General features: G+C 40.5%; 1 protein-coding gene across 29 annotated transcripts in view; it reads right to left on the bottom strand.

The window, feature by feature from the left end:
• The window catches only part of BBX (BBX high mobility group box domain containing), a 148,637-nt gene that overhangs the window by 46,892 nt on the left and 79,668 nt on the right, over positions 1 to 22,077 (bottom strand). For all 29 annotated transcript variants that reach the window (XM_026112402.2, XM_064521826.1, XM_064521837.1 and 26 more), the window contains 4 exons: positions 15,813 to 15,983; positions 14,005 to 14,247; positions 7,612 to 7,810; positions 1,693 to 1,760 (listed from right to left, as the gene is read on the bottom strand). In XM_026112402.2, the coding sequence (XP_025968187.1) occupies positions 1,693 to 1,760; positions 7,612 to 7,810; positions 14,005 to 14,247; positions 15,813 to 15,974 (672 nt within the window). In that variant the 5' untranslated portion in view covers positions 15,975 to 15,983. The remainder of the gene's footprint in view (positions 1 to 1,692; positions 1,761 to 7,611; positions 7,811 to 14,004; positions 14,248 to 15,812; positions 15,984 to 22,077) is intronic.

The following is a 22,077-nucleotide window of genomic DNA, read 5'->3' as shown; positions in this document are numbered from 1 at the left end:
GGGGATCCTGGTTAAAGAGCCGGGTTTTGGACTATAGTACTATTATGGGGGTTTTGGGGAAGTAACCTATTGAGGCCACTAGGTGTTGCTGTAATGCAAGCAAAAGTCATCACTGGCAAGGTAAAGGAGAGTAACCAGAGAGGTGAGCTTGAAAGCAAGGAGCATTCCTCATGCAGTTTTATAAAACAGCTGTAATAAAGTGACAGGACCAGGCTTTGTCTAGTGCAACGAAAATAGTAAGAACAGGCGTGTTAACCATTTTTGTTCAGGGGTTTAACAACCCATGCTCATGTATGCATCACCATTTTGCACAACTGATGGACGTACTCAAATGCCAAGTGAAAATTAATTGCTTAACTAAATCATTCATTTATTGGTGCTAACGTTTTTAACCTTTCCTGCCTACCTGCTTAGTAACTAAAGCTAGTGTTTGGAAAGCAATCATGTATCAACACTGTTACTAGAAAAATAATTCTGCAGTCTACTGAAGAAGTTATGAGGACAGGAATGTAACCAGCAGCATACAGAAATGGGGACCGAAACCCCAAAGCCGTTCTGTAAATATCGCTACTGTGCTTCTTTTCTCTTTTCACGCTGATGCATGCTCACACTGGCACCCGACATCTGCAGTTCCAACAACTGTAAGTAACACTTGACTTGAAAAGTCCCTATACATCCATTTAACATACACTTAACAGAAAATCACTGGGCACTGAATACATTTACTTGGGATTAGCAGACCTGTTACCTAAGTATCATTTTCCTCATCTTCTCTGAAGTTCTTAACAAACTATACTAGTGTTCTTAATAAACTACACTAGTGTTCTTAACAAACCATACTACTGTTTCACTGCCTTATATGAACATTTTTCAAGATGATAATAGCGTTTCAAGATCTATGCTTATTCAAGCTAAACATTGAACCTCTTCACTGATAATACCTCAATAGTTACCTTAGTACACCACAGGCACCAATATTCTCCACAATGTCAATACCAACTCTAATACAACACAATTTCAAATTGTCCATTGTAGAAGAAAGAATCTTACCAATTCTACAACAAATTTGTGAGTTTTTTCCAGTTAGCCTATCACATCATCTCCTAGTATGTGCTGCTGTGACACGTGTCTCTCAGACAGAATGCTAAATTCCAGTGGTTATTGCCTCACCAGCAGGACTTTTAAAATATCATAACCTACTAGTAAGTGAGGGCTAATTTCTGGCCCACCACGATACTTGGCAACAGCCAACAGACCCCTCAACCAGATTTGTTCAGGCTGTATACAAGACAATTATTTTGCTTTACATTTTTGGTGAAAGCAGATTACACAGCTTGTTTCTTTGATGCAGAGGGCCAGATTTTAAAAGAGAACCAGAGTGGCTGTGTTTGCAAACCACCTGTTCTTAACAGCCACTATATTCCAACTCTTCTATCTGTGAGAGTATCATCTTATTGGGCACATGTGCATGGTTTGATCACACATTAATCAGTCACTGAAGTTAATATTGAAGCGATGTCAAAACCAAGCCCAACATCCACATACATGGTTGGAATATGAGGCTCATATCTGGGTGGCACCTGAGGTTACCTAAGATGTATATTAAATTTCATTTCCAGCTTGTCAAATACTCCTTTTCAAGGCTCTTGGTAACTGAGGGCTTGCAGTGAGGGAGAAAAGATAGTTCCTTACCTCTTGTGCAGTCAGGGCATGTTCCCCCGCTAAAAGCAGCATACTCAGGCCTCCCATTTGTGTAGGATCTGTTAAACAGTAAAACCAAGTCTTCAGTTGATTCATTTGCTTGCTGCAAGAACCTATCAGTTGCAGTGTTAAACCCCCAAAAGGCTACTTGTCACAGACACTCTAAGCAAGCTGCCATAAAAGCCAATTCAAGAGAATCGCAAATAACCATTTCTGTACCCTCTGGGAGAGGCTTTCAAAGCTGTTTGAAGGATTTAATTGGATTTGTGTGCTTAACACCCCATTGTGTGGATTTACAATTTTACTGCCAAAGGTTTTATGTACTACAGAGATGGATATCTTTAAAACAGCAACAGTAATGATCTCATACATAATATACACAATGAAGATGCTCTAATATCACAAATGTTTATAACTCAACAGATGCTTCCAGCAAAGGAGAAGTCCCCTCCCTTAGCCACTGAACAAGTAAAGGGATGGAAGAAAATGACGTGATCAAGCTCTGAAGCAAAATTTCTACTTTCATTTAGCTTTAATTTAGAGCTGCATTTAGTGGTGAAGACTGCCAACCTGACAGCTCTGAAGCATGAAATGCTTTCTCCACTGTGCCAGGGCAGCACAGGCATTGGCCAGGCAATCTGCCTGCCTTCATGTTGCCCTGCCAGTATGATATATACTTGAAGAAAATAAAATGGAGATATGAAAGTTCTTTCTCCAAGTATTTGATTCTGATGGTTTCTAGCCTCCAGCCTTCCCACACCTCAGGAGCTCTGAAAACGATAACAGAAAGTGAAAGCAATGAACGCTGACACGGCATCACTCATGGAGTAGCTTTGCCAGACATCTTGAAATACTTGGTTGTTTTTCATCGTTATGAAGACTGTCAGATTTTGGGGGAGTGCCCTGCAAGCAATGCAGGGTCCCAATTAAAAACAGTGCCATGTAGAGAGAGGGAGACAACCTGCGGCCCAAATGTCTCACACAACAGGCACAGTGTGAGAGAAAAGAAAGCACTCTCCTTGCTGTACTGCTAAAGACACCTAGGTACAAAAACACAAGTGACTTTGCCAGGTCTCATTAAGCTTGCACTCACGTTTTCCACCTTCCAGATCTCCATTCACTGAACTATACAGAAACTATCTCAACAATAATAAATTACACTTGCCCAGGACCATTCTCTGGAATGGCCAAATTACCTTTGTCCATTTGGTTAAATTTTGTTACCCTCTTTAACAGAACAGCTGCATCCAAAATGCCTACTGGGAATTTCCCTGGCCCATTCCAACTCATGAACTATGTCTAGGAATTTCTGGGGAGAGTGTCAGCTGATATGGGCCAAAACTGTACCTGTAAACTTCCCAACGATTTAGCGCTATGGATGATCAACTTCCCATTCACAGGAACACTCACTGGCACTGTTGAATTAATGCTGTAGATGCTGCCAAAGGTTCTCCCTCGCTCAGCATCCCACACTGACATTCACAGGGTAAGTTTTTTCAATACTCTTTTAAAAAAGAGCAGTAAACTGAAGCAGAAGAAAGTGATGTGAATAAACCAAGCTCATCCACTAACTCAAGGATAGAAGAGTGGCTCACTCTCTTAAGAATACTCCCTAAATAGTATCTGGCTTCAAAACCAATGTTCAACTAGAACTATTTTTTTCCTTTACTATAATGAACAGTTAGAAGGGTGCATTTTTTTACTTTTTATTTTTTAAATTTAAAAAAGGAAGAAAAGGTATTAAGCTTCCACAAAGAGACAATGCACTAACAGAAGTGTAGGATCTAGTAACAAGAAGTGACTGAAGAAACAGAGATAGAAGATGGGGAGGATCAGAGAACAACTAAGCACAATTCAGAAGTGAAGAGATCTTGTCAGAATAGCACTTTTACCATCAAAGTACTTGATTAGCAACAGTTCTGTCCTTCAAAAAAGAGGAAGTCAGAGCAATTGAAAAGTGAACAGGTACCTTGAAGGAGAATGACTGAAGAGGCAGTTCACTTGGAGGAATGAGAGACTGGAAGAGACCTCCTGGGCCATTATAAACTTACTGAGCTCCATATGAAACATTTAGGGGTTGGCTGGCTGCTTTCTACTTTCTCTACTGCTACTGGAAGGCAGCTGCATAACCTGAATCTTCTAAATATTAGGAGCTTTCTTCTAACTTTCAGCTTAAATTTACTCAGGGCCAAGTGGTACACATTTCTACTGGTACCCACACCTTTAAACTTGAATAACTTTTCCTAAATGGTATCTCTCCTCTGCTGTACTCACAAGAGTCATCCTATTCTTTCACCACTAGGTTTACTAGCCTAAGCAAATTAAAATCTTCTGATATTGGCATGCATAATTGTCTCCTACTGTCCTAATCACCCCTGCAGCTCTCCTCACCAGTTATTCCCAGGTGGAGGTCCTCTGGCTTGCATATGAACGATCCAATGCACAGGCACTCTAGATATGCTCACACCTGTGCTCTGTTCAACGGCATTCGTTCTTCTCTACAGTCCCTGGAAATACTTTGCCTAACATTGCAGTATAGCACTTTCTTATGCCTCTATCACATTGATGGCTCATAGCCCTCTTGTGATTAACTTATTAACTTAAAGATAGTTATCTTTAGGTCATTCTCCTCATTTTTTTTGCCAACTGGAGAACACTCAGCTTATAGCTCTAAAATTCTTCCCCTGCCTGCTAAGTGTCTTCTTCGCTTCTCTCCTTCAAATAAGTAGCTTTTAATTACAGCATAAAGCTAGGATTTATCTTTTTTTTTAAGTAAGCGAAGCTTCAATAGACACTTAAACCATTTATTTAAAAATAAAAATCAAGAGGAAAAAATGACAGCTTAGTGGAAAGTGAAAGTTTAATTTGGTGCTTAAACAGCTCAAGAACACTTACACTGCAGCTGTAGCAGAGGGCTTACGCTTCGATGTCTGATCTTGATAAAAGACAGAAGGCCTCCCACTAAGGTTTCAAATTACGAAATAAGATAATATAAGGGGAGACAACATGTATATATTCCAACACTGCCATACATTTATAGAGTCTTATAAGCACAATCATGTTTCTCTTACGGCACTAAGAACTTACTGGTACAAATAATTTAGAATTCTAAGTGTTATTTTAAAGTTTACAGGCAAATAAAGAGTAAAGAGAAAATAGTACACATATTTGATATGTAGACTGGGAGGTGATTTGTGACTTTTTCAACTGCTTTTAATAGTGTCTGAACTTACAATCACATAACTATTTGGGAACAACATCTTTTGTTAGTATTAAACTGGCCAGAAACTCAGCTGGCTGGCTGGCATCACAGCAATTTTTGCATCAGAGAAAAGTAAGATCTGAGGAAGAATTGAGCAGGAAGAAGGCCAGCAGCCACCAGTTTCAATTAGGTTTTGGCTGGGTTCAGAATTAAGCTTTTTCTAAGAACAAAAACCGCATCTCTATCGGGATATCGGTTATTCTATGAGGCATCTTCCCCCTCCTTATTTTCATGACTAAAACAGCTTTTCTGACTCAGCTGGTTTTCTTCTGATCCCAAAATGTAGAAATATTGGAAATCCTGCATGCTGGTGTAGTACAGCTGTTGCTCGCTTAGCTCTGTAGCTGTGAGAGGAGATGCTGCAAGGGAGCAGAGAACAGCAGTTGTCTTTGCCTCATGCTCTACGACAGAGCATAGGTGAGCCATGTCATAAAAAACAGGCTCAATTACAACATCCAGGCTGGACCAGCAAGGACACTGGTGATTCTGCACGTCAGAAGCCCAGTGCTGGTGCCACACCTCAGGTCTTGATAAAATGATAGGGCACCATTAGAAACTTGAAAGAAGAAGTGACATGGCTACTGTTAGAATGCAAAAAAAAAAAAAAAAAAAAAGGAGACAAGGCCTGCATGAGACTTTTATGAAAGGAAAGGAAGATTTTTACTCTATATAGTACATTTTCCAAAATGAAGTGTGGCATATAAGAAAAAAATTAAGAAAGTGTTCACGTTTACTAAGAAGTAAAATGGATTTCCTGGAATGATTCTGGAATGATACATTCCCTGTCCTAAGGAAGCTATCTGCCTTGAAAATGCAAGATATTTGGTAGCATTTCAAAGGTAAAGGTGTTTCTATGGTTGCTCAGCTACTTTTTAGTTCATTAGCTAGCATGCAGCCTGGATTTTAAAAGAGGTTACATTGGACAGAACAGTAGGACTTGAACTGAGTTATCATGCAGGGTAGCGGGGAAAGAACACAACAAAACCTATTTACCATCAACTGGTACGCAGCTGCCAAAATGACAAAATAGCAACCTATTCAGCATGGTGGACTTGTCATGATTCAGATGCTTGTAACTTCTCTATCAGGAACCGTCATTGTTTTATGGGCTGCTGTTACATTTATAAAATAGCCAACCTCACTGGCATAAGGACTGGAGTGAGACCCCTGGGCGTTACTATACTCACTGATTTGGTCTGCAGTAAAAAGCTCGTGTGTAACACAAACAGGGCCTTCCTCTGAAATGAACGGCTCTATAGATAAAAGCAATGGATTAGAAATTAAGAGTGATAAAAACATCCAAGATGAGAGATGCTTTCAGGTCTCTGCCCTCCACTCCTACAGGTGCTGATCAGAGATCTCTCTGTAACAGAGAAGTCTACGGCTGGGCAGTGCCGCAGGAGAGCTGGCGACAGCACCCAGGTAGAACAAGACCTACTGCTTGCTCCTTGTGTCAAGTCAAGACACCTTTAAGGAGCATAAAAGTTACTCCTCTGATAGCAAAAGCAGAATGGGATGAAGAGACTTGCGATTTTCAGAACTGGTTCGCTATATATTGTAACTAGATAGCATGAAAACCTTCATTTTGCATTACATTTCGCAGTTCCTTCATGCTCAGAAGGAATTTCATTACAGGAATTTTCATGCTGCTAAACTGGCAAAAAGCATATACAAACCTTTTTATCCTTTTACACTTGCTCCATAAAAACATTTTCCACTCTCTAGAAAACACTCTCTCTCTCTCAGAAACTCTCTAGGCAGAGAAGTTTTACCTGTCGCACACTTGCCATAAGCTAGGTAGCATACGACAAAGTTTCAAACACATCAACATTTATAAAATGAGAAACAAAAAAGAGAAAAAGAAAGAACATGGCAGGGAGGGAAGAGAAAATTACTTTCCACCTTGTATCTTAGGTTTTTAAGCTGCCTGTATTTAAGCGCATTAATGTCTGTATTTCAAGGTCATGATTGTGACAGTTTGCTATTTGTGTTATATCAGTGACGGTGAGAGATTATCTGCCTTTCACCAAGTACAGGCTCTCCACCTACACTGACTTTTTTTTAATATTTAAAAAGTTGGAACCCCCCTCCCCAACATAATGGGAAAAAGAGCAAATTTTAGAGAAAATTAAATTACATTTGTTTTGATTTAAATATAAAAAGTTAGCTCCATAGGTACGTTCATCTACAGGAACATTAACACCTCCAACTTTATAGACATCGTAAGTTATTTTGTATATAGCAAGTTGCTAAACATAGTACAATGCTTCACGAAAAAGAATGCACCCAGTCAGCACTATCCTTCCTTGACTAGAAAATGAAAATGTCTAGTTCTAACAGCAGATAAGCCTGAGCTAAATATAAATCAAATCTGGACCCCAAATGGCCACATTTTAAAAGATGCCACATATCTGGACCCAATTCTAAAAAGCAATCATGCACTTAAACTCAGCCCTGAGAAAAATGTTGCACAGTTGTTATGTATAGGTTTAAGAATAGTATTGGCAACTTAATTTGGGGACATGAAAGATATTTATACTCTACTACCATCTGCAACAAGGCAAATTGGTCTTGCGATTCAATCTCAAAGTCACGTCCTCCAAAAAAGCAAGGATGCTCCGCATGAGAAACCAGGCTGGAAATCTCACCTGCCATTCCGAAGTTAAGCTGTGGCATTTCTTCACTTTTCGCCACTTTCCTGGGGCTTGGTAAATCTTTTGTAGAGTCTGAAGAAAAGGCCCACAGCTTTTTCCTGTTTGTAACAGTGGACGTCTGGGTTTTCACAGGTTTGTTTGTTGCAGGGCACCACTTGTACCCTGGATTCGCCTTCATGAATGCATCCTTGTACTAGAAAAGAAAGGGAAAACTATCAGTCATGCCAGTCAGGACATTATACTACCTACAGGGCAATGGAGCGCACAGATTGTGAGAGAGTTTAATTCAGTATCTGATCTTTAAATTTTGTGATTTTCTAACAGTGTTTTAATCCTATATTACAGTCTGACCACCAACACAACCTAATATGAAGAAGTATTAAGATAAGAAAAGCTGTATTTAAAACACAGTAGGGTTTCTTTCCTCTCCAGAGGGTTTAGGACCCAGAGCAGGCTTAAGTCCTGATCCTGCAAACTGCCCCCCAAACTGCTTGTGTGGTGCTCTGTGTCTAGGAGCCACAGAAGACAGCTATTTAAATTCTTTTGCAGGAACAATCTTTGTTTGCATTCTAGCTTTTGAAAACATTCATTTGGCAATAAATGTAGCAGGACGCTCCTTACCCTGTAGTCATTTTTCTCTAATAATTCTGTATTTTAGAACATTTGAGTTATGTTATTTCCCCAACCAGGCATATTCCTTAGAAAATAAACAGCTACCGGTGTCATCTCATTTTCAGTGACTTCCAAGAGGTCATCTCAGCCTTCCTTCCAAAATTTATCATACCGCATGACAGCATTAAAATGAACTGTGACCATTTAAAACTTACTTTGGCCTTGAGCACACACAGCACACATCTTAGTTGCTTGGTACATTCTCGGCATGAGGCAGCAAAACAACCTAAGCCAGACTACACGTAGAAGGAAATAAAGCTCTGGATTCTCTACAGTTTGGTAGGGGGAGAGGGAATCTACTTTTTTCCTCAAAGCCTGACAGTGACATTTTCCAAGTACCTTGCTGACTGGACAGAAAAGATCTTTGAACATTAGTAGCAATAAAAAGAGGACATTTCAGTATTTTGGATTTGTTACTCCACAAGGTACCAAATGGAAGATCCAATGGAAGATGCCAAGCGTTCCAGCTGCAAACGTTTGCCCAACAACTGATTCAGATTTAGAGCACTCATTTCTGTAGAGGGCTGCCGAGGAGGGACCCCTGCTCACAGCTGGGAGAAGCAGCCGGATACCTTCTCATTCATTAGGTGGTTCTTGGCAGAGGCAAATGACCAAACCAGCAGTTTTATCCTGAACTACACAGCAGAGCAGTGATTACATGTGCTCCCAGCTGCCATCAGTTCCAGTAATGTTATATAAAAGCACGTATGCTTCATACACATGCATGCGCAGAAAACACACACTCAGGGGAAAAAATATCCCTTGGGTACCAAAGAACACAGGAGATAGCAGTCTGCAAACCTTGTCCTCTTATAAAGTTACTGAAGCACTTTCCCAGATCAGTATTCCCCTGACTTGGAAGTACTGGCATGCCTCATGGCCGGATCATCATTGCATCTGTATCTCTTTTACTTTCATTTCCATCTTAATCTATCAGCTGTCACTTTCTACTTCCAGACTGCAGCAAGGCTAAAAATGATTCATTTTACAAGAAGCACAGCACTGTGTGAACCTGCTGTGCAAAGCCCTGTATTTATAGAAATGGCTATAAATAATGAAAAATCTGTAGGCACTGCTGACCCATCTACTCACAGTATTTTCTAAACAGGGCATATGTATTAAATTGGCAAACTAAGGACTGTGACACCTCTCGCCTCCCCCCTTTTCCCTCTCTCTCTGTTTCGTTTGGGACTTCATTTCACCAGTGAACGCACACCACAAAAATAGCTTCACGGAGGGAAGAGAAGGGGAGGGCATAACGGAAGAGGTGGAAAGGAAACACACAAAGAAACAGCTTTGCCTTTCATTGTTAAAGCAACAGCCCACTCATGATTCATGCTTCCAGCCCACAGAGTTAAAAGCCCAGGATCTCCAGCAATGAAGTACATAAGCTCTTCCTATCAGTGCTGTTGCTTTGAATAATTGAATTATTCGATGGATTGATTTGACAAGCCAATGGGCTGCCCATCAAATGAGAACCATAATGCATGCCATTTGTAAGACGAGGCGGTGATAAGCTTTTAATCACTTTTCTACAAGAGCAGTTCAAGTGAGGTGGTGTATTAATGGATTTTTTCCTCTGCAAAGCCAAGAATTTAACATTAACTACACTCTCCAAAGCGGAGGGACCTTCAGACACCTTTCAAAATTTCAGCACTTGAGCTAAATGAAAAAAAAAGTCTGAAAAGTTAAAAAATGGCCAAGAAGTGGTTTTCTAAAATGCATACAGGGGCCTGATCTAAATCTCAGAAAGACTTCCAATATTGATTTGCATGTCTATTAGACCAATGCCTAAAATGAAGAAATAGTTCTGCTTGCCAGGCCATGAGAAGATAACTTAGATGAGCTCCGCTAATAGGAAAAAGCCAAAGGCAGTTGTGGAGCTTACTCTTTTCCTCCATTCAACCAACTGTGCAGTAAGTCAATTTAACACAGTCAGCCTAAGGAAGTCTCTAAAGTCACTCAAAAAAAAAAAGAAAGAAAGAAAGAAAAAAAAGCAATGTGGTTATCCTGGAATGTAAAAACATCATCTTCATTTCCATGAAGAGCAGGGCATGGCGCTCTCTTCAGGACCATCCTGCAGGATCAGGCCCTGCAACTGCAGATAGTATAAAGGTTTGTGGGATAGGTTTGATGCATCATTTCCATTTTGTGAATGCCTGGGGAAGGATGCATTGTGTGTAAGACAGGCAACTCTAGAGCCGAGGTTAAAAAAGGTGCTGCACATAGCTGTTAACTCCCCGAGTTCCTGTCTTCACCAAATAAAAAAGATTTGCTTTCTCCAGTGTCATGGAAACAGAAGATCACAAAGTGAATTCAAGCTACACCTCAGGGTAGCAGTTAGCACATGCTTAACTTTAAAGGTATGCTTAAATTCCACTGACTTGCTATTAAAAGTCACATGAATCCCAGAGATCTAGGGGAAAAAAAAAGAAAACACTACACTGTTTTTCGTTCCTGAAAGATGCAGGTTTCACATTACATATTACCGTCCATACGTCACCCAAGGAACTTGCCAGACTGCAGCTGGGAAGTCAGAACATTTGTCTCCTCCTCCTTTGAAGCGGCTGCCAAAAAAGTGGCAATAGCAAGCTCCAAGTCCAACTGACTTTATCTGCGAAATTGCTGGCAGAGCACTCACAGGGAGAAGTGTTCAGATCTGCCATTGAATGGCAACAGCCTGGATTTATCAGGCTGCTCTCTACAGGAAACAATTCCTACTGCCTGGATCTTGCTGATGCAAAGATGTCTTTAAAAACAAAGTGTTTTCTAACAAGTGAAACAAGGCTTCAACAATAATAGCCTTGCTGGATATTTTCCAAGCCAGCTGAATATATCCCCAGTCCTCGACTAGGGCAGTTGTAGGGAAAGTCCTGTAAGAATTAACGGATGAACCCTTCCCCTATTATTGTAGTAACCAAAAATGCTGGAGCATGTTTTTGAGTCTTCCAAATTCATTTTCTCCTCAGGGAAGTGAAATGCTAATAAATGGCATGAGCACTTGTGGTTCTTCTTGGAGGATTTATCAGCTGTGGGGCTTACACCCTGTAAAATGAAACTTGCAAAGTTATGTTGACCTTGGAGGTCTGCAGGATGCAAACAGAAAGCCTGCTTCTAGAGAAAACACTTGCAGAAACTCACACTGAGTTTTGCAGGCGCAGCGTGAAGTCTCAAGGGCAGGTGCTGCTGTAAGAGAATGTAAGTCACAAGACTTAAAATACAGGGAGCACAGGGCCAATTTTTCTAAGATATTAAGGCACCCCAAGGTGCAGACAGGAACAAAATGGGATTTTCAAAAGTGTCTAAATGAACTATACACCTGGTTATCTTCTCATTGGGAATCAGGGCTAGATGTCAAACCCACTAGGAAACTTCTCCTAATTCCACTTGGCAGAGTGTTTGGGTGCCTCCCTACCTTAAAAAATCTTGAGATTTTGCCTATAGCTAGACATACGTAAGTAAATAAACAAAAGCCTTCATTTGCACGACTGCTGAGAGGAGTATCCGTTGCTGGTACTAAGCAGGTAAGAAACTGCAAGCTGCTCACTTAATGCTTCATCTGAGCAATCTGGTTTTATAACCTCTGCCTTCAAGTACTAAAAACATTCTTGAGACGCGACAACTTCAAGGGCTGTAATGCCACTGCAACATGAACCACTTCCATGAGGGCTGTTCACACCTCTGGATTTAAATGCTCAGGGTACACAAGATATGCTGTGGGGCTAGCGGATATGACATAGTGTCTATGGGAGACGTGTGCCCTGCCAGGGCAGTCGCTGGAGACCATGCACTGTGTCCTGGAAGTCTCAAATGGCACTGAAAAGCTACATTTAAGTAACTAAAGCTCATCTGGTGTATTTTAACCTCAATGTGCTTAGATACATAGGCACTGAAATAGAAGATTACTAGTCCAATAGTAGTTTCATGCCCTACCAAAGGCATCCACCTTCTTGACTTTTAAACTAGCTCTCCTTAGGAAAAGGCTAATTATCAATATATGGTTCTCACTGGAGCTGATGTTAACATCCTTTTGACAGTCTCAGTAAACCTAAGATAAAAATGAGTGTTAAAACAAGCCCTCCACACACACAAAATAGGCCTGTCTGTGAAGAAGCTCCAAAGACATTCAATGACACATTGTAGTTGCTAATTTTTGTTGTACTATACAACTGTTAAAAGAAAAAAAATTATAAATTATATCTCTTCTACATATTCTTGGAACTAGTTTTAATGATCTCAGCTACTTATTGTTTCTCTTTAACACTGAAAATACAACTTGTTCTTCATGCCAAGGGAAATAAATAAATCACTACAGGAACAATGATTTCTACAACAGTATGATTAATAGTCGCAGATCTGTCACTTCGTACAGAAGTTCTGCTATTATTTTCCTCCTTAATGAATAAGTTTCCTTCAGCAAGACAAAAGCTAAGAAAAACAGTCACATCAGGTTTTTTTCTTCCAAAATGTTTTCTGCAGTTTCATCTTTCCTTTCTCTCTATCTGTACCAAATCTCCTAACTGTCTTTTTCCCACACATTTAAAGAAGTGTCACTCTGTAAGTGACAAATTTGTAAGTGGGAAAGTAGAATAAATCAGGAATGGTTAGACAAAGCTGAGACTCAAATTCATCACCACTGTGCCACAAACATGGGACTACAGAGGTACTACAGAGGTACTACAGACCCTGTTTAAAAAGGGCCTGCCATGCAGGACACTTCATTTTTCTGCCTGACCTCTCCATGCTCACACTGAATACCCAAACCTTATATACATGTGTTAACAGTAGCCGACAACTTCAGGTGACAGAAAGGTACAGATAATGGTTTCCCCAACTGTTCCACAGCTATCCGTATTTTTTGTAGTACCCTAGCATTACTCAATGAGTGAATTATGTTCTTCCTTGTCCCCGGCCCTCCATTATCTTTTCTAACATTGAATTCAGTGGTTACCCAAAATCCATATCACACAGGTAATTACTGTAATCTGTATTGCAGCCCATTCTATTTGGGGCCAGCTTCCTGAGCAAGCTATTTCCCCAGCCACCTCATTTAATTTTTAGGAAAAGATATTTTGTGAAATATGGGGCTAAATCTCTTTTCCTGGTTCCCAGTTAAAGGACTCTGACCGTACATTGCTCTCTCCTTCATGGACTGGACTCTGCCCCACCAAAGGCTACTGTATCAGAAACTGGTAACAATGCAAAGGAAGAGTACTTCACAAATATCTATAATTTTAAAATTCTTTAGTTATCACTGAAGGTAAAAAGGGATTAAATTTATTGATCATGTTTTTGGTTTGGTCCACCTATGTTATACAACAACCTTTATTATTAATAGCAAATGCACAGCTTGAGGTATCACTACAGTCAACTGATAAGGAACTGTACTACTTACTCTGTTTTCCATGGGCATATTCTATCCACATGTTAGCGCTTGCACCACAAGAAAAAAGTGTGTATGTTTTGTGTGGAAGACCACTAGAGTCAGGTCAGTTTGTACGCCCAGACCAATTTCTTTGCTTTCTAATCCAAAAGACCCAAAGAATCACAGCAAGGACAACAGTAGCTCTGGACACTGTAATTCTAGTGGGGAAGCTGGGGAATCCACAGGAGAGAAAGACCCTGCAGAAAGCCTTTAATATACTAAGAAGCAGAAGACAGCCCAGCTTGTAACAAGCACCACTTACGTCCACTCGTCATGCAGACAGTACGTACCTCCTTGGCCATGTCAGTGTATTTCTGCTTTTCTTTTGGATCTAGAACAGCCCACCAATCTGCTAGTATCTTGGTTGCGCCACGATTATCCAGACGGGGGTGTTCTTGCCGCACAAGAGAGCGATGGCGTTTGCAGAACAACAGAAATGCATTCATTGGTCGGCGAGCTCGCTGCTCCGAGGACTCGTCATCTTCGGTTTCATCAGCATCCTGCTCTAAACCATCAGCGCCAAGAAGCTGCACCTAACAGAACCCAAAGAGATGGGTTGTAAACTCAGTTTATTCATGCTTCCCATGGAGACAAAGGGTTTGTGTGTGTGTGAATGACGAGACGATACATGGATACAAACAGATGTCTCCAAATGCCAACCATCTCCTCCAGAAGACCAGGAATTCTCCATCAAACCTTCTCATCTGAAGGTCCAAGGTTCATTCATGCTCTCTCCAAGACTTAAAATTAGACTTGCAAGTGGAGCAGGTTTCTAAGCCAAGGACCATTCTCTAATGACAATCCTAAAGGAGCTGAAAGGAGGAAATCCTCCCACACAGACACGCTAGAAATCATCCTAGTGGGATGACTGAACCTCCATCAGGTGAGTTTCCAATTACACTGTACACAGCAATGGTAGCGTGTAGCTGCAGTTGTTCCCCCAGCTCCTCCCATTTGTTTTGCTGCTTGTGGGCTGTACTGCAGTACAACCACCATATGGGCACCCAGTTGGCCCCAGAGGGCAATTCTCAGCAGAATACACTGCCAAAACAAGGTCTCTCAACTCAAAGACCAGTGTATCGTGCTCGCAAGGACGGCGCCACAAAAAACTAGAACTATATGACATGTAATACTGTATGAGATGGGAAGCCACTTCCTATGCAAGTGCAATGTTGCTATTTTATACTAAACTGCAAAAAGTGACCCAGAAGGTCAACAGAAAGCACTGTCAAGAGTATTGGGCTTCTTCTAGTTACTCCTTATCCTTGTCAAGTTCACTCTTCCTTATCAGTGTGTGGCTCAAGGCAGGCTCCTCAGCTCTGACCTCTCACTTCCTGCCTTAATCAAGAGATACAGACATGAACATTATCTCCAGGATGGAAATGTCACATCTCCAAAACCCATCACCTCCCACTGGACCACTTCTGGTTAGAGAGGATGAGTCTAACTGTACATTTGTTAGGTGCCACTCTGTGGGGTTCTTACGAAAGAAGGATAAGGCCAGGGTCACTGAACAACACCAAAACACCAAGCATCAGATCAGAGAAAGACTATTTCATCTGTGCTCCCAATATTCTGGAGGATAAGCTGAATTTCATGTGCAAATAGTAAAAATTGCTGACAGCCTTTTCTTTCTTTTTTTTTAATCTTAGTCTTTCTTTGATATTAAAAAACCAACCAACCAAAAAAAAAAAAAGCATTAGCCTGGTATGTCCATTAGGTCACTAGAAGCAGAAATCAAGCATAGGCTAACATCATGTCTAAAATAAATGATTAAAAAAATAACATTAAAAAAACCACCTTGAACCATCAAGACCAAAATGTGCAACATATTATTAAAACAACTTGGTTAAACTCTTACAGTCTCCCTCTAAAAAACAGGAAGGTTTCCAAGATTTTAAAAGTGTGATTCACAATTCACATTTTTGCATTGTTTGCTCTTTTCCTATAATTTCTAGCCTTGTGTGCACAGCATCACTTATTTTTATTGGCTGCATTTCTTCACAAAAGGAAACAGCGAGAAACAAACAAAAGCATACTGGAGGAGAATCTGATCTGCCATTAACCTTCTACAGTCAAAGCATCCAATGAGGTCTACCTTATCAATATCTTCCTCTTCCTCCTCTTCCTCTTCCTCTTCAGAAAAGTCAAGGAGTTTCTTGGCAAGCAGGGGATGCCACTGAAGACACTTTCTTTTTGGTCGCTTTCCAGTTCCTTCTCCTTCTGTCGAATGATCCTTGTTCCTACTACTGCCTTTCATTACTGTGACCTGTCATGCAAAAATAATCATATGTTCACAACAAACTCTTAAGCATAAATTACCATTGTCTGGATACTTAAACAAACCAGTGCCAAATATATGGTGTATTAAAACAAGACACTGAGAAGTTTTTGACAAGGTAACAAATAGAAATTTATTCTATCAATAACAGCATGCTAAGTGATCATATTACAGATGTATCTTTCTCCTGTTTTAACATTTCCACGTAACGTCCAGATCAACTAGTGACACTCAGATTAAGAGTATGAAATAGGGACACTAGCCAACCCAGCTCTCACATGGGCTCCTATCCAATCTATAGCACAAAAACACTAACACTTCACTAGTCAAGTGAGAGACACCATGGTTCTCTCACACCTGAGTCCACTGTAATATTTCATATTTTGCCACAGAAAAAGTCAGGAAATCCCTCTCTTTAGCATCACAAAACTTCACCAACCACTCCTCTGTTAATCATGCACTTATATATAGCAATGTTGATGCAGAATCCCATGATGCTATAAGCCAGCATTTCCCAAGTGCCATTAAAAAATGCAATAGGAAAATCTGACTCCCTGCCTGAGAGGAGCATATTAATATATGAATTCGAAGCAAACAACCAGAAGCAGTTGCCCTGGCACTTCTGAAGTACTTCGCAGTAAGAGCACATGTACAACTAACAAAACAAACCACCCGCTGAATCAAGCGCATGCAGAACGTGAATAATATTTACACACCTGTCTCACGTGTGCATGTGTGTCCACACCTAAATACCTCAGAACTACTGCTCAGTCAAAATACATACTTATCACATGGTAAGGTCCAATTTAAGGGATGGCTTAAAAGATCTGCTATCCAGGTAAGAATTGTGCATATGAAGGGCAAAGCACAGCCCACAACACCTCTGACCACTGAAGCCCACAGGAAGCAAGTGCTTCTGGAGCCCTGCTCATTTGCAGCCTTCTGTTCACACTGAGTAACGCCAGTGATAATCCGAACAGTCAACAGAGCCGACTTTCCACGAAAACAATGAAAATATCAAAAAGAACTGCACTGGGAGGGTTGCAAGCCAACTAGGTCTCCATAAACCTGCCAGAAATCGATGAAGTCTCGCAGCAGAATAAAGAAGTCAGGCTAAGTCCTGATCCCAGAACCGAAGCCAGCAGAAGCTGTGTTGCTGGCTTTCAGAAGCACCCGGCTCAGCTATTGGAAAAGAGCTCGAGCCTTCTAACAGCAAGGCTGCATCGCACTTAGGACGCTGCTTTCTGGTAAACGCCTGCTAGAGTGCTAAAGTTTCAGCCTAGACCAGGGAAAGGGCAAACTGCAACATCTATGACTGCCCAGGTCACCCAAGCCCTGGTGTCACCATCACGGCAGTCTCCTCACCGAAGCCATTTCACATAGTGGCATCCAGGCGCAACAGCCTCTCCAGCTCAGGCCACTTTCCTCTAAACTCCACCAATTTAGCAATTAGTCCTTCCACTTTTCCCTGATCTCTTCCCAGCATGTTTCTTGTTGGTTTATTGATCAGCATCATGGCAACATGCCCTTGCTTGCTCCTGAAATGTGTGCAAGCAGCAGCCTTCCCCATCGACTAAAACAGCACAGAAAGCTCAGGGAACTTCAGACATGTTCCCCACTGGAGAAAATAACTGTACCCTGAAGAAAGCTAGTTCAGATATTTTAACCTGCAAACTTTTTAAAATGGCATTTTCCTGTATGTGTGTTGGCTTTTGCTAGTTCCTCCCTGCTCATCAGTAGTACTTGGCCCCCAACGGTTAAGGATGGCGTGTGACTCGATAGTAGCTTTCTATTAAGCTCCACTCTTCGCTGCTCCCATCGTACTGCTTTTATGCGAAGCACATTCAAACTTTGATTTCATGGCAACAACTCCTCTGTTAATTTTCTGTAACCAATACTCGTCCTTTTAGCAGGTATTATATGGCATATAATCACATGCCATTTCACCTGAATCTTCTTCTGCAAAGAGGATAAAACACACACACTGGAGATTAAATGCACAGAAACAAACTCTGGCTTTAAAATAACATTAAAATGTGAAAAATCAAGCAGTAATCTAGTATCAAGAAATGCAAGACTAAGAGTGCTTCTACCCAACAGTAACCTTTGCCATATACCAAATTGCACAGCCTTTCCCATCTGTGTCTTTTTCTAAAATGCTAAACCACCATTTGCCTTTACAATTCTGTGTATTTTCTGACATAAACCAACAAGGCAGTTGAATTACCATTCTAACAGGAATTTTAGCTTCTAGGGATAGCGGAGATTTTCAGGTTTGAGTTTGTTAGATGACGGTATTTTATTACTGTTGTCAAAAAAGTATGTGGCCTATTTCTGAGCAGGATACATGCACTGTAAGTGTAATACCGCTACTCCAGACCTTACAACTGATTTATTTAGGAGAGCTAATTGTATGGTTTCTGCCAACAGTCATTCATACGCAAAATGAGTATCACTGGTAGCCCTCTCCCTTGTTAGGGTACTAGTGTGAAACTAAATTAATGCTTGAAGGGTGCCCCCACGACCCTCCTTTAAAAAGCACAGCTGACGTCTGAATGCTCTTGCAGCCATAGAGCCACCTTTAACTGGCAGCTTTCTGCTTCCCACCCTTCTAAAGATGAGCAAGATAGATTTTCCCAGAACTTCAGTAATCTCACAGTGTATTTTACACGTATTCCCTATCATCTTTAAGAACCTGCCTACACTCCATGCTGAACAAGACAAGTGAAAACAGAACCTAAACAGGGGCCACCTTTCAAATCCGTAAGGGTTTCTCAGTGCATTATTTACCTTTATTACTGCCCAGCTCACAAATAATTGTTTTTGTTTTCCATGCATGTAGGCCAGATATTGAACATCCAATTACTCCCTAAAATAAATTAACCAATGTTCACTGCACATTAGCGAACGAGTAAAAATGTATACTCAGCTCCTGGAATTCAGTTACATTAATGAGGTTGCTTTCTCAAATTGTGATCTATCTTACCTCTGTGGTCGTATTGAAGCAACAGTTCAACTATAAAGAGTCCTTTTGCAATGTGGCTCACCCTAACAGCAGAACAAACATTTTGGAGATCTAAGACACAGAATAAATCAAAGCTTGCCTATTACACAAGCACAATTTATTAGAGAAAGACACACAGTCTCTCTTTCCTTCAAGTTCGGAGCAAATCTCTGCAAGGGCCTCAATATGCATCACCTAACTGCAAAAATCCTGCTGATTTAACTCCAGCGAGAGAAGGGCTGAGGCCAGAGACGGACTTCAAATTTTACTTCTACAGCATGCTCTGGAAGCCAAAAAAAATCCCTCCCCTAAGCATGCCAAGCCTATCCTCTAGGCCCCCTCTGCTGTCCTATAAAATAGAACATAATTCATACTTCTGCTTTTCCAAATCTATGTTATTACAAAACAGGGATTGAAGTAGCATATTTATATTTTTTTCTCTCCTTTTGCTTGGTCAGCTTCTCCTAAGTTTTGACCTAAACACTTCCGAGCAGCTTTCTGGTGTTCAGTTTTTGCTGATGTCTCTTACAGTCAAATGTAGGATTGGGAAGGCATTATGAAAAATATTTTAATCTCCACTAAATTGCATGGGACTTTTCCTCTTAAAAATGGAGGCTGAGGTAGTGTGATGAATTGTTTTTCCTTTTGGATTGCTTCTCCTTCCATATCATTGCGCCTATACTTCATGAGTATTTCTGCCATAACTGTTGTTGTGTTCACGTACAACTACTTAATTACGAGAGGAGCTGTCCCTCCAAAAAGCCCATCAAATGCAAAACACAATTTCATTTATTTTTTGTATGGCAAGACACAGTGTAACTACTTTAGACAAGATACATTCACTGCTCAAGCGAATGCATATATGATTAAATGACAGCAGAAGTTATACTAGCATTAATTACTTGTTGAATGGCAAAATGTCAATGGAATCCATTTAGTGGAACCTTCAGATTTTATGTATTTATTTTAATTCTTCCCTTGACATATCATCAGTAGCACATCAGTTACCTACTTTGTGCGGGGGAAGGGGAGCTGGCAGAGAGAAGCATGCAAGAATATCAACTCTTTCTCTCCTGCTCTTCCTGTGTGCTGGCAAGCACTCCACCATCAAGTTTGTGAAAGAAGAGCTGGATCTGGACCCTACAAGAACTGAAGCCTGTGTTTAGTTTGGTAATTAAATTGTTCCAGTGAAAGTCACAGAACAAGTCAAGGGCAGGATTGCAGGATTTGAGGTTTAAAAGTACAGAATACACACAGAACCCAAAGTGCAATGTTTGCAATAGCTGCAATTTATGTAGCTTATCGGAAAAAATGTAATTTCTTCTATAGCATCAGTAAAGGTATCACATATCTTTTGAAGACAGACGAAGTAGCTTTTGGAAGTTAGCAACAGGAAAAACAAAAACAACTATAGCAAGATTTTACAGAGTATTTTCGAGCACGAGCATGATAAGAAAGTGAAAGGGAGGAGGGAGAAAGGAGGACTATTCCAACAAGGCAAGACAAAAGTACAGAAAGCTTTGCTTAAAATAAGCCACATATGCTTTATAGCATCACCAGAGGATGCTTGTCAAGACTGATATTCATGATCCATTGACAATAACAGATACCTTAAGGGTGATGTTTTACATATACCTTCAGTGCGGATACAGATAAAATGTTACAGAGACGTTACACCAATAAAAATATTTCAGTAACATTTTCTTCAGCTTTTTTCTGCTGGCTATATTATTTTATTTCTGGTCCTGAAAACATTAATCAAAGAACCACTGTTTTATTGGATGCCTTATAAATAAGTATACCTAATGGGACTTTGGATGAGAAAATTAAGATCCCCTAACGAAAGGGATCTCAACAAAAGGGATAACAATTGTTTAGCTTTTTATGACATATGCTTCCAATTCAAACATGCAATTGCATGCGAGTCTTCCTTTTTTAAATGTTCATTTACAACAACAGTACTGTTACCTTCACTGACAAATTTTGCTTTCCTCCTGTTTTTGTCTGTTATTTGCCAAACCTGATGTGGACAGGAGACTCACTTGAGCGGTCCTAATTTTGGGACCACCTGAGACTCTCCTGGCGATGCCTCACGCGGGACGCTCTGTTAGTGCCAGTGCTGCACAAGCGGCACTCCCGAGCGCTCCCCCAGCTATGCCTTCATGCTCGCTCCGCCAACACTAACAGCTTTGCAAAGGTCTTGAAAAGTAACGAAGCACTGCAGGCCACTGCCTGTAATACAGGCTAACTGTAAGAAATCCTAGACCTGTGAAAGCAGAACCCTGGAGATTTGAATTGTAAATACGATGTAGTCTCTATTGCAAGGTTTTTGGTGAAAGAGCGTCTGAATTTTAGTAACACTCATCTTGTTTCCATTAGGACAGTGCAAATGAATTTCTGTTTTCCTGCTACCTTAAAATCACTTTCCTCTGGACTCTAGCTGGGGCCTCAGTTGTATCCATACAGATTGCTAATGTAAATGAAAAAAAGGGAAAATTTCAAATAGATTTCCACACCTTCTGCTCTGTTTTACACCATCAAAAATCTCAGCTCCTTTATACAAATAAACACCAAAGAGTGACAAGAGGACTGAACTACTGTATACTAACACCGTGGTGTTCGGGGGTCTCTTTAGTCAATGAAATGAGCTATTTCAACAAAGAAGCAAGAGACTAGGAAGCGAGTTAGCTTTCTGACAGTTGCTAGTGGGCTGAAGAAGTATTTTAAGTTTCAAATAAAAGGAAAAGGAGATTGTTGGTAATAAAATACACACAAACGAAAACAAAATTGTTTTTAAAAATACGTTTCTTTTAGCTCTAGAGTACCTGAACTAAAATAATTCCATAACAGAGGACAAGAACTAGCTGGTACTAATTACTGACCAGTTAGTGAACATATTCTTTACTGTTTCACAGCAGAGAGCCATTAATGAGCTTTCTAACTTTCACAGATGTGATGGTTTAATAGGGGACACGCTGAGCCTAAATGGAGTACTGCTTGCTAGCAGAGGTTTGGTAGAGACTGGCACCACACGTAACTAACAACAGAGCAACAAGTCTTCCTTAATTGTTAATGACA

The sequence above is a fragment of the Dromaius novaehollandiae genome, chromosome 1 (genome assembly GCF_036370855.1).
Source record: "Dromaius novaehollandiae isolate bDroNov1 chromosome 1, bDroNov1.hap1, whole genome shotgun sequence".
In the NCBI taxonomy this organism is placed as follows: Eukaryota; Metazoa; Chordata; class Aves; order Casuariiformes; family Dromaiidae; genus Dromaius; species Dromaius novaehollandiae.
This window is presented reverse-complemented; position numbering and strand designations above follow the sequence as displayed.